Genomic DNA, 13,419 nt, shown 5'->3' with positions numbered 1-13,419 from the left:
TTGGCGATACTACTTCGTATAACTTCGAAATGCAGATAACCTTCGGAACATTTCATGCAAATCACAGTTGTTGAAGAGTTCATTTCTGCCATCAGCTATATCCGCATGGAGCGCACTCACGGAAGAAGTTCAGTCATCGCCGTCCGTGCCTTCTTTCAAATACAAACTTTACAAGAACACAAAACAAGTTCCTGACTTGTACTATGAAGGTGACCACAAATCCTGTGTCAATCACGCGAGGTTGCGTTTGCACTGTAACAATCTTAAAGAACACCTATTCTCAAAAAGAAATCATCTGATTGATCAGTTATCCACCGTTGGTCAATTTTCTCTTCAACTGTTACTCTTTGGATCGAAGGAAGCCTCATATCAAACGAACAAACTTATCTTTGACAACTTCCAGAACTATATACGTCAATGTAACCGTTTTTGAGTACTCATTCTAGCAAACCTTATCCCGATCCCGATCTGACCAGTACCTGTACCACTCCTCTTATTTCACCTTCCTTTTCTTCTACCTTTATCCTTTCTTCCTTTTAACTAGCTGATTACAGACTAAAACAACTTGTTTTTACATACCATAGGTTACACCAAACGACAATAAGATTATTTGTATTTGAGTCACCGCAACTTGCGCACCAGCCTAACAAGCGTGAATGACCTACAGAAGCGAAATATAGTATAAGCCTTAAGGCTTGCTTCTCATTTATGTTAGCACTATTGTTTTGTGCATAATTTACATGTTCTTTGTTTAAATTAATTACATATTTTGTCTTTGTTAACATTGATTATGCTCAAATTTGTTAGACTAAACGTATTGTAAATATTATATCGAAATAAATATTGTTTTAACCAACAATTGTTTTGTCCGTCAATGTTTTGTGCCGGTCTGATGATAATAGTGACGATAGTGACATTGTGTCTTTCTAAGAGTCTGTTATGTCGAAATCTTGTATCGTTTAACAGGGTCTTCGTTATTGATTTGACTACTTGGTTTGTCCTGGAATTTTGAATTAAATAAATACAGATGCATTCTACTGCAATATATTTAAGCAATTTTATATAAGCTGTTTATCCCGTATAACACTTTATATCATTTCTTAAAGCATTTTTTATGTCAAGTAGACACTGAATATCGTCGCTTATTAAACTGTTGACTGCTCCGTTAACTACGTACGCGTAGTATGTTTGTGTTTAACCCTACTTATAATTGTCCATATGTTTAAGAGGGAGAATATTTAGGAGTGTTTTCAATATCTTGATAAAGAATTTATGTTTTTATATGATGAGAAATTAGTGTTAAAAATATATTGGCTACTAAATACAACGCAGGTTAGAAGCCCCAGTATTCAGTGAGTATATTGTTTAATCAGATTAAGCTCAAGTCAGTTAAGAGGGCTATAATCTGAACATTAACTTTAACGAATTTATGGTCGTATTATATATTTAGTTGCTAGTATTGTTATTGTTGTTTTTCGCAATCGCCTCTCAACTCCGCCACCAGAGTTCGATTCCCGGCCGGGGATCATGTGAGTTTAGCTTGTGGTCAACAAGCTGGACAAAAAAAGTGGGCTTCCTCCGTGTTTCCGAACAATACAAGACCACACTCTTACGTTCATCTAACTTTTAGTTTCGTCATTTTATCATTATAATTTATCGCACATAATCTGTGAATTCCGATTTATGTAATTAATTAGTGAACATGTACCATGTAATATACAAATCTGCCTAATTAAGGCTTTTATTCTAGTTCGGTCCCATTGTGCCGGTAAAGGAGAACTCTTTTGCACTTTGGAAATAATTCTTGAAATAACAAAAAGTTTAAGACATTTTTAGGCATATACATTAAACTTTATTGCTGTATTTAGTTCAATGACTATGCAAATTAAACTACCATTGTAGAAGCGAAGACATATCGCATTTACACATAAGGCCAAAAATAATTGTTTGTTTAGGGTAACCTTCCCAAAATATTTAGGTAGGGTGGGTAGGGATTTTTTTTTTTTAATTTTTTTTTTTTTTTTTTTTCAAAATCTGTCGTAAGTTTAGAGTGTTTTCTTGCACATGCCAGTCTTTCCTACATTTCTGTCATTGCCTGACTGTTTTATCATATAAACAATAATTCTGATCGTCCAATTCGCAATTTTCCGCCCTTCGTAACTCTCTATTCGCTAACGAATATATTTTTGCTCAGAAACGGAAAAAAATAGTTAGGGTTGGCGCATTTTTATAGGTAGGGTCGGGTAACCCGAAACAGACATATTTTTTTAGGCCTAAACACTAAGGGATAAATTATTCTTTGCAACTCTATAAATGCAGTAAGATACTATGGTACATTGTGCACATGCAAGTGGAATAGGGGCCGCTAACATAACGGATATGAATCATACTGGAAACTGAAGGGTGTGGATGCTATTGTGGGATAGGGGCCGCTAGCCTAACGGATATAGATCAGACTGGAAACTGAAGGGTATGGATGCTATAGTGGGATAGGGGCCGCTAACCTAACGGATATGGATCAGACTGGAAGCTGAAGGGTGGGAATGCTATAGTGGGATAGGGGCCGCTAACCTAACGGATATGGATCAGACTGGAAACTGAAGGGTGGGAATGCTATAGTGGGATAAGGGCCGCTAACCTAACGGATATGGATCAGACTGGAAACTGAAGGGTGGGAATGCTATAGTGGGATAGGGGCCGCTAACCTAACGGATATGGATCAGACTGGAAACTGAAGGGTGGGAATGCTATAGTGGGATAGGGGCCGCTAACCTAACGGATATGGATCAGACTGGAAACTGACGGGTGAGAATGATATAGTGGGATAGGGGCCGCTAACCTAATGGATATGGATCAGACTGGAAACTGAAGGGTGTGGGAATGCTATAGTGGGATAAGGACCGCTAACCTAACGGATATGGATCAGACTTGAAACTGAAGGTTGTGGATGCTATAGTGGGATAGGGGCCGCTAACCTAACGGATAAAAATCAGACTGGAAATTGAAGGGTGTAGATGCTATAATTGGATAGGGGCCGCTAACCTAACTGATAAAAATCAGACTGGAAATTGATGGGTGTGGATGCTATAGTTGGATAAGGACCGCTAACCTAACGGATATGGATCAGACTTGAAACTGAAGGGTGTGGATGCTATAGTGGGATAGGGGCCGCTAACCTAACGGATATGGATCAGACTGGAAACTGAAGGGTATGGATGCTATAGTGGGATAGGGGCCGCTAACCTAACGGATATGGATCAGACTGGAAACTGAAGGGTGTGGATGCTATAGTCGGATAGGGGCCGCTAACCTAACGGATATGGATCAGACTGGAAACTGAAGGGTGTGGATGCTATAGTGGGATAGGGGCCGCTAACCTAACGGATATGGATCAGGCTGGAAACAGAAGGGTGTGGATGCTATATTGGGATAGGGGCCGCTAACCTAACGGATATCGATCAGACTGGACATTGAAGGGTGTGGATGCTATAGTGGGATAGGGGCCGCTAACCTAACGGATATGGATCAGACGGGAAACTGAAGGGTGAAGATGCTATAGTGGGATAGGGGCCGCTAACCTAACGGATAACGATCAGACTGGAAACTGAAGGGTGTGGATGCTAAAGTGGAATTGGGGCCGCTAACCTAACGGATATGGATCAGACTGGAAACTGAAGGGTGGGAATGCTATAGTGGGATATGTGCTTCTTTCAACAAATACATTGCTGGTTTGAGACTCACTGGAGGAACGTTCTCTATGCGTCTGAATAAATGCACAGTTCTGGTCTATGCACAGGACATGAAATCGATGGTGATCCATATTAGCTTTCAACTGTCTTCACAGCAGGGCTAAAATATAGAAGTTTTAGTATCTTTACTGTTTTTGTTCAGATAATGGTGTGAGTTTCATGTCTCTTGATGTCATGGCGTTGGCAAACCATCAGCTTGCTGTAAATCTGATGCGATATATGTGGTATGTTAATGCTGAGTTTCTGTACCTATCGATCAAACATATAGGTATAACAGATACCCTTCCATCATGCACGTTGAATACGTACCAGTCAAATATCTTAAACATTAGTGCAGTTATACATTAAAATAATAAAAAATAAAATATTCGATCGTTAAACAGTCTAATATCTAAACAGCACGAACTCATAAAAAGACATAGTTTTTTGCTATTGAAACATCGATTCATACGGAGTAAGATTATTAATTATCTGTTTAAACGTAATTTCATTACAACTTCACTTGCCAATAGCTTTTTAATACACTCGTTATTTATTATCATGATATCCTCGTGATCTTGCTTATCATATATGTATTTATATTTTCAGGGATACATGTATTCATTTTACCATATAGTGGCAACAAAGAAATATTTAATGGACAAAAAAGCACAACTTTATTCAATAATCTTGCGAATTCTTATATCTTAAACCCGCATTACCATCTGACATGGCATCAAAACAAATTCAATGTGAAATATGCTTCAAAGAATATGCAGTCGGATATTGCAAAACCTGCGGACACATTGGAGACGCTTGCGTTGACATTCACAACACAGGAAAGGTGTTTCAAACACATTCTGTCATTATGCATGAGGCTGTCAACGTGCATGAGGATGATAGAGAAAATCCAAAGGTCATCATTCGGGACGCCTCAGAAGAAAGATGTAAGCAGCATGCGACTGAGAGAGCTATATTTCTTTGCACAAGACATGATACCATGATTTGTGGCAGATGTCTTCATTCGGAACATCTTTCTTGTGGGAAAGAAGTTGTTGACTTGCTGCGTGAAGTAGGCAGCATCGACTGCGAGAAGGTTAACACAATGAAGTCACTGTTGATGGAGGTTAAAAACGAAATTTTGCTTTTGAAAGATGACGCAGAGAATAGCAAGGAGAACTTCAAAACTAATGCTGATAACTGTGCACAGGAATGTATTGAATTAGGTATTAAAATTAAACAACGTGTAGATGAATTGACAAATGTCCTAATAGATGAGATAACAAAGAAGCACAATGAAAACGAGAGCACCTATTCCCGTATTACTAGGACGTATAATGAGAAAATCACATGGTGTGAAAATGAAGAAAGAAAGATTGATCAATTTGTTCACAATAATATGGCTGGGTACCTGTACCTACTTAGTAGAAAATTTGATAAAGGGGTTTCGGACGTTAGATCCAACTTGAGAGAAATCAAACACAAACACACTTTTAAAAGATTTGAATTTAAAGAAAACAGAGTTATTCTGAAATGTGTGTTTGAGGACTTGGAGGATGTTTGTGAACATCAAGACGAAGTTACTGGGAGTGATGATGGAAGTGTTAACGATGTTTTCGAGCCCACTACAGAAATACAAAAGGTATTGCGTAAGGTGTCGATTGCTTAAATGTTTACTATCATAATACTCGCACAATATTGCATTACAGCGTAATGATAATATCAGTGTCAACAAGCTATTCGATTTATTCAGCAATTAAATGTTCCTTGATAGGTAAATCATTGTTTCTGAAGCTCTCATCTGCTTAGTTTATGCGTGGTATTGTATATTTAATTCGAGATACAAATATCACCGATTGGAAAATCATCCTTACAACATGCATAGAACAGCACACAACTCTACAAACAGCACAGTGCATAAATAATATAATATATATATATGATAATTATGCGTGTGATTACAGACAAGGAGGGAGCTCACTGCACTGTCACATAAGGCCAAAGAATATTTGGATAAATCAATAAAGGTACGTTAAAGGACAACACTGGTAAAGCAAAATAACGTTATATTTTGTTGCATATGCATTAAGACTATCATAATTACGGTCTATTTTTGTATATTCATTACTACAATTGGTGATCCGCCCCTCAAGTCCACAGTTATAATAATTTCCAAGTTAAAATAGTTATCAGTCGATACCTCGAGAGATACAATGGCGATCTTTTACCTTTGTCATTTAATATTAGGTAGCCGGTTGTTCAATGTCTCGGTACTACTCCTGACAGTTAAACATACATTGGCTAGAGCAAGTGTCGTCTATATATTTAAAATGTTTACGGATTAGCTAGAAGCTTTACCACTCTTACTATGCTATTATCGTGTCAATCGTTTTATCTTGTAAAGGACGATTTAAATTAGGCTTCGTTGTTGTTATGTCTTCCCAATGTTTATGTCTTCATACCTTTGTATACAACTGTTTTTTAAGGAATCATAAAATGGAACTACTACAGGCTTTTAAGTTTCATAATTTATATTCAATTTTATATGTACCGTTACATTAGTAAATATTGTTATTCCGTCATTTAAAATATCTATGTAATCTTTTCTTGTACAAATATTTTCTCTGTATAGTCTAAATAATATAAACAATAGTGTTGACGTGCCTATTAGTCGTAAACTACATCTGTTTAGTCTTAACAAAATTGTGGACGTGTCTGCACGTCATAAACTACAGTTTTATAGTCGAAACAATAGTGTGCACATGCGAGTCTTATTGCATGTAGAATATTTAAAGGTTGCATAGAAGTTATCGATGTTAAAGTACGAAATTTGATAACAGATATTGATTTTATCTTAGTATAGTGTCCTTTATATCATTGCAGTATTTTTTACCTCAGAAATTCGCTTTGTGTAAGCAAAGTTGAGGCTGCAGGATTGAAATGGATATATTGTACATGATTTTAGTGTTTATTAAATATTTCCAACAATGCTGATCTGCTTCCGAGGCTAACGTTGCACTATGTTTCTTTTAGGAACGACTGACTGTCGAGGCTGAGTTAAAAAGAACGAAAGCAGACTTGAATCGAGTTGAAAAGGAAATCATAGATAATTAAATGACATTGCATAGGCAAAAATGAATAACGTTAACTTTTGTTAACGACTGATTAACAAATTTTATACGAAATAGCCGTGGCTGTATTTATACAGTGTATATTCATATTCATAGCTGTGTGTCTATTGTTCCAATTCGTTTCAAATATCAATCATGAATAGTTTAAGTCATCGATATATTATCTGTGTTTAGGAAAGAGCAATAGTCCAGACGAAATGTACAACAATCAAAGAATTATTCAACTGTAAGTTATCCTTAATACCTATGTATGATGCAAGTACCTTAACATTAGTAAATTGGCGACGCATTATAATATCTCCATCTTAAAATTAAAAATTGATAAAAATTTATAACAATATTATATTCATCCTGAAATTGGTGGTAAATTATTTACAATATTTCATTTGTTAAATGTCAGATGGTATATTTTGTCCTTTACGTAAAATATTATACCAATGCTTAAATCAGAAGGAAATGCAGACGAAGCGTCTTATAGTTCGATACGGATGGTTAAAAGGAGTTGTTTTTAACAAAACATCTCGGAATTGACCATGTGTGATCGCATGCGTTTTTGATTGTTTATTACTCAGGGTCACTTTACTTCTTAGGGACACAGCCCAGTGGAACAGTTCAGGTCAACCGCGACTATGAAGTCGTTCATCCAATCATGAAGTTGATATTTACATTTCCGGAAGGCATCCAAACGGTAATCATTATGTGTAAATGTATTTACTTAATCAATCATGTGTTTAAAGCTAACAGACAGTTGAAAAAAAAAACAAATTTCAATATCACAGCATTTTATCATACAAGTGTGCACAAAAACCTACGTTGTGTGCATTGTGGTGAAATAATATTTTTAACATAGTATTCAAAAGCTAAAAAAATGTATTTTTATAGATATGCTGAAGGCTACAACTAACACAGTGCAACGTATCTAGTTTTTTTTACAAACACAAATGCAATAAAAAAAGAATATTACATTATGCGCTAAGTACGTTCCTGCACCGGCAAATAGTGTACAGGGCTCATAATGTTATTGTGTTTATAAGGCCCCGAAATCATTACATCTTATATGATGGACCTAAATAGATTCTGCTGGCAAGAAAAACAATCTGATCACGCGCCGACATTGCACGCCACATGGTGGAGGAATGGCCCATTTAGCCACAATGACTCCACAACTCAGATGTAGGCACTATATTTTAGTAACAGCTCGGGCATTATCAGTAAAGGTTCGTACCCCAAACCATGTAAGTCAACACACGTCTAAACAAACAAGCCAACATCCAAAACGGCTCATATACTCGCCTCTGAGGAAATGCTATACATCCCATATAATTTGAAATAAACAAAGCATTACCACGTGTGCCGTATATTTCAGTATAACTGTTTGGAAACAGAAAACACCAATTAGACTGCACGTACAAGCACGCATGCACACACGCACGAACGCACGCACAGAGTGACACATACGCGCGAGCACGCACGAATACACGAATACACGCACACACACGCACGCACGCACGCACGCACACACACACACACACACACACACACACACACACACACACACACACACACGAACACATATAGAAAACTGTATCCAGCTCAAAACGTACAATACAACGTTTGTCTTCCCCTTTGCAGAGTCACCATCCGTCCCCGGGAAAATCGTATAAAGGCGGCACGTTCAACGGATATTTGGCCAACAACAGTGAGGGCTTGGCAGTATGCATGGCGTTGAAGGCGGAGTTCAGTACAGGACGGATGTTCACTGTTGGGAAGAATGGGAAAATTGTCCCAAATGGGGTCTCATTGTACGATCATGCAGTGTATGAATACAGGTAAGAAACATCTTACAGAAATAATAAGAGTCAGCTGTAGATGTTCATAAGAGAACGAGCGTTCACTATTAGGAATTACAAGACATTTGTCCTAGATGGCGTCTCGCCTTTGAAGTGTCCAATTAATGAATGATCTGTGTTAGTATTATTTGTTAGTCTACACTTACCATATGCAGAATGTATTTAACCTGTTAACGGCGGTAGATAGTAGAAGCCATTATCGATAGCATATAACTAGTTAATGGCCCAGTGGTGGTAGTTCAATATCGGTCAGGTTAGTTAGTTTCCCAGCATTTGTAGCTACCTAAAATAGTTTGTGGTTTGATAAACGTTGAATGAGATGAATGTTTACTGTTTGGAAGGAAATGAAAATTGTAATGAAAAGTTGCTCGATGTGAAACTGTGTAGAATTCTAAAATTGTAAGAGGCTAGTATTACTGGTTAATCTACACATATAAGATGTAGTATACAATACGCAGCCTGTAATTGGCGGTAGGTAATATCTCGATATTAAAGCGGCTGATAAAAAATATGTGAATGCAGTAGCCAGTCAGTTATATGTTTTAATCATTGAAATCACGTCTTACAATTTCGGTATGAATGAGTATTTTTCTTCGGAAAAATTAATAAAACAAACTATATTAATGATTTTATGTTAGCAAACGTGAGGATATATATTTGTTTTGTATTAATTTAACTTAATATAAAGTTGTTGTGTATAAATGTTAAAACTAACAATCGTTTGACACTGAGGAACTACAATAAGTGTAGAATGTATATCTGGACTTCCGCCAATCGGGTGCGGTGCCTGTCATGAGAAAGGTTTAGTCATCTACATTGTTGTCGTGGTCAGTCTTTGGTCTACTCGTCTTACATATTTCTTATGTTTTGCTATTTCGATTAATCGTCAAGTTGACTGTAAAAGCCTTATCACTTTAGATTTGGTTTGAAAATGTGATTTTCAAAACATGTAAAACAAATAACAGTGCCAGGTGTAAAATATAAGAACAAACAATTGTGTTCAATCATTGAAATATACTGCATGATAAAGGACAAATTAAGAGAAAAAAACGGACACTGGCTCAATCTTACTGGTTCAAACGCAGTTAAATGAAGAACAGGCTGGAATAAATATATGTATACACAAGAATACATGTTTTATACAATATTGCAAGTTCTTAAAGAAGGAAAATCAAATACAAAACTATAGATGTTGGGCTACAATGATGGCCACCCTGTCCTTCATTGGGCGGACTCCGTCCGGGAGAATTGAAGGACAGGTGATAATTAAATGTATTCCTGAATATTCTTTGACGGTATGATTGTAGTTAACCTAATATTGTTGGATAGGTTTTAATTTGGAATAATTGCTTATGCCATCTTACTTATAACTGTTTTTGAATATAATTTATATGTATCGTTGCAGTGAACTAGTTGGATTAACTGGAAGTAAACGTGCCTCCTACGTTGCATACATTCAGAAGGTGAAAGCGGAGCTTGCAGACAAGGGCATAACAGAGGCCGGCACAGATCAGATGAAACATCTTGAAGAAACAGTAACTGTCGATGGTCCGTGGCTTTATTCCTTTTCTGAGAAATATCGCCATACATTGAAGTATATCCATTCAGGTGTTGTTTGTAACATGGCATGTCAATCCTAAAATTTTCTCTTTACTGTCGATTTTTTTTTCAATTTGAAGTTAGTTTTAAACTGCATATCTACTAAGGAATATTAAATAATAAATGGTTTCATACAAACGATAAATGATAATGTTACATCTTACATTTGGCAATTGCAGTATCTTAATTTCATTCGAGTTATAACGGCATAATTGACAAAAAAATGTGTGTGATTTCAAAAACATAGTAGAACGACTGACCGTCTATCATTTATTATATATTAAATGAAAAATGATCTTGTGTTACGATTTCACAATTATAGTAAAGGCAATGACAATTTCAGGATGTGGGTGGTACTTTGTTCCTGCACACTTATTGTATTGAATGTATTGATAACTCGAAATACATTTATTTTATTTTTTTTTAAATATTTCAGGACTAGCTTTGCTCCAAGCTGCACTAAGTTCTTAAAGGAGCTGATGGTGGGGTTGGCGGACTAGGTCATCACAGAGGCGAATGTAGATCCTAAAGGACTTTTCAAAAGAGACATTTTCGGTCGATTGTCCGAATCTTTCCTAACATTACTGTTGTGGAATTTCTCTCTCCCCATGATATGTTGTTGGAACACATTACGTGCATTGTCAACTGTGTTGTACAGAGTTGTTCCTTATATTATAAACAGGGTGTGATAACTTTTTTTTATATCTGTGACAAAGTTCTGCATTTTTAGATTATTTTACTTGTCGGGTGATAAACGTTCAAATGAGTAACATTCAGAAAGCAGTTTAAAAAATAATTTCGAATTTGTTTGGTAAAGATAGCAAAACAAACATCAGAAAACATAAGCTAATCATGAAGATATTCCTCGTGTCCATTCAAACGATTTGCATCGTAATATTTGTTTTGATTAAAAATAAAAGGTGCATTCATATTAGCATTTTCAAAACATCTATCCATATAAACATATGCGTTTAAGTGATTCAAAATTATTATTTAAATTATTAAAATCTATTGTCAGTATTTGCTTATAATGTTACTTTTTCTTACGATATAAAATAGCGTATACATGTTTCTATATTCTACAAATTATGTTTAATAAACAACATTATGTATTGTTTGTATATAAAAAAACAACACTTAACTGATATTTTAATCTTTGTTCGAATGTCCTTTACAATAAAGAAATGTTTCATACATGTAAATGAATTAAATTTCAATTTCAATAGTGATTTTCCATGTCTTATCTCTCATACACGTCATACACCTCTAGATAGGTTTTACGTGGCTGAGTTCTGTACCTGTCACAGGTTTTTAACGATATATAAATAAACACTGTATGATATTTGTTGTTCACAGTATTTATATTTCATAATAAATACGGTGAACAATAAAACCATAGATTGAAAATACACAATCCAAAATCATGAATGACCTGTGTATAGACCAGTGCCTGCTGTTGTTCTCAATGAGTGGTTTGTGTAAGGGCCTTAGGAACCTGCGATAGAACACACTTCCTGACGTCTGTTGGAGCAGATGTACTCAAACAAGCAGTCGCAGTACCACTATGATTTTGTACGATAATGGCGCGGGCGCAAGTATAATGCGGCGCATTTTCCGTTCGTTGGTCTCAAAATTCCCTACAGGGAATTGAACGAACGCCAATAAATAACGATTTATTGTCACATTTCCTTGCAAACTACATACAATTGTATTATTATAATTAAAGCACTTAATATAGGTACTCAAAGACTTAGCCGACAAAAAAATATTTGATTTGCTAAACGGGCATTTACAATTTACAATCATATTGGGACTGAGTTTAGAACTTAAACAGCTGAATGATTCACGTGTTTGTTGAAAAGTGGACACCATTTAATCTTATATTTCACGAATTCTATGTTTTTAAAAGTACAAAATGATATACAAAAGGTGAAAATAAGCATTTTCGAAAAAGCGGGAATTTAGCTTGGTTGAAACATTAATTGTAATTTTGGCAAAACTATTCTTAACACATGAATACTCAAATCAACAACATTCATCACATATTGAGAGAATGACCAGGTAGTCCTGTTGACCATCTAGGTTGATGGTGGTTGATGGATTGCAACAGCCTCAGTTCAATATTAACAACAGTATTCACTTTTCCAATTTATGAAAGATCTAAAACACCACTAACATGTGGCACTTTGTCTTGCCCAACTTAATCTTTTTTTCAAATTGCTCATTTTGACTGATACTCTGATTTTGTTTGCTATTAATAATATTAAGTCACGTATTCCTAAGACTTGGTAAATTGACATGCACTTTTGTCTTTATAGTTTTTATAATTGTGTATTTCATTATTATAACACGCCTTTTTTGTTTATATGGGTTTTTAATTAGAAAACACGCATTTGTTACACACGTTACTATCAAATTTGGATTATCGGAATTTTGGCAAAATTAAATACACATTCTTACTATTTTATCTCAATTTATATTTGGTCAGTTTAATTTAAGATATCGAAAGATAATGTCACATTGTACTTTCACATTAGACAAACACTAACCTATTTTAATGATAAAGCATACCAGTTGAAGTCCTGGCGCAGCGCGAACAACATTCATTAAAACTTATTATTGTACATTAATAATATACTAACAAAATTGTAAGCTATATATGTATATACAAAAATCATGATCTAAAGGGATTGAGGTTTAAACGTTAAGGAAAGCCAACGTAACACAGTCATTCGCTTATGTCGACAACTCAACAAAATCACAGTACCAAAACAGCTCATTATCGCCTTATCTGTCGTTTGACAATATATAAGCCGATGCTTAATTCAAGTTAATTTCTTCTTTAGATAAGTAGTTATATAAGGGCATGCTTGAACCAACATTTGGTACGCAGCCGACATCCCTTCCTAGAGTATAAAAGCACGTAAAAAGGGCGGGTTCTATATTGTGTATTGACGGACAAAGTAGGAAAGCTTTGTATTAGAAAGTTGTATTTAAGCGTAATACATGACACGACAAGAAATCGGTCGTGCTGATTAGATATCAAACATGTTCGAATCGGTAAGGAAAACATATTGTTACAAAATTTTACAACAACTACATGTAAGTATA

The 13,419-nt window shown here is 35.6% G+C and overlaps 2 protein-coding genes across 2 annotated transcripts; both read left to right on the top strand.

Annotated features, from left to right (window-relative positions):
* The first annotated feature begins 1,242 nt into the window (after nt 1–1,242).
* Nucleotides 1,243–7,028, top strand: LOC128206992 (uncharacterized). The gene is made up of 4 exons (XM_052909766.1): nt 1,243–1,352; nt 4,338–5,370; nt 5,693–5,755; nt 6,762–7,028. The coding sequence occupies exons 2-4, from the start codon at nt 4,459–4,461 to the stop codon at nt 6,840–6,842; spliced, it is 1,056 nt and encodes a 351-aa protein (XP_052765726.1). The 5' UTR covers nt 1,243–1,352; nt 4,338–4,458; the 3' UTR covers nt 6,843–7,028.
* A 10-nt stretch (nt 7,029–7,038) lies between these two features.
* On the top strand, nt 7,039–11,260 carry LOC128206993 (probable E3 ubiquitin-protein ligase DTX3). Its single transcript, XM_052909767.1, has 5 exons — nt 7,039–7,085; nt 7,450–7,547; nt 8,492–8,688; nt 10,115–10,257; nt 10,745–11,260. Exons 2-5 carry the CDS (start codon nt 7,509–7,511, stop codon nt 10,777–10,779), a joined length of 414 nt encoding a protein of 137 aa, XP_052765727.1. The 5' UTR covers nt 7,039–7,085; nt 7,450–7,508; the 3' UTR covers nt 10,780–11,260.
* Nucleotides 11,261–13,419: the final 2,159 nt, after the last annotated feature.

Source organism: Mya arenaria, chromosome 10 (genome assembly GCF_026914265.1).
Source record: "Mya arenaria isolate MELC-2E11 chromosome 10, ASM2691426v1".
NCBI lineage: Eukaryota > Metazoa > Mollusca > Bivalvia > Myida > Myidae > Mya > Mya arenaria.
The sequence above is the reverse complement of the archived record's forward strand: the minus strand, read 5'-3'. Positions and strand labels throughout refer to the sequence as shown.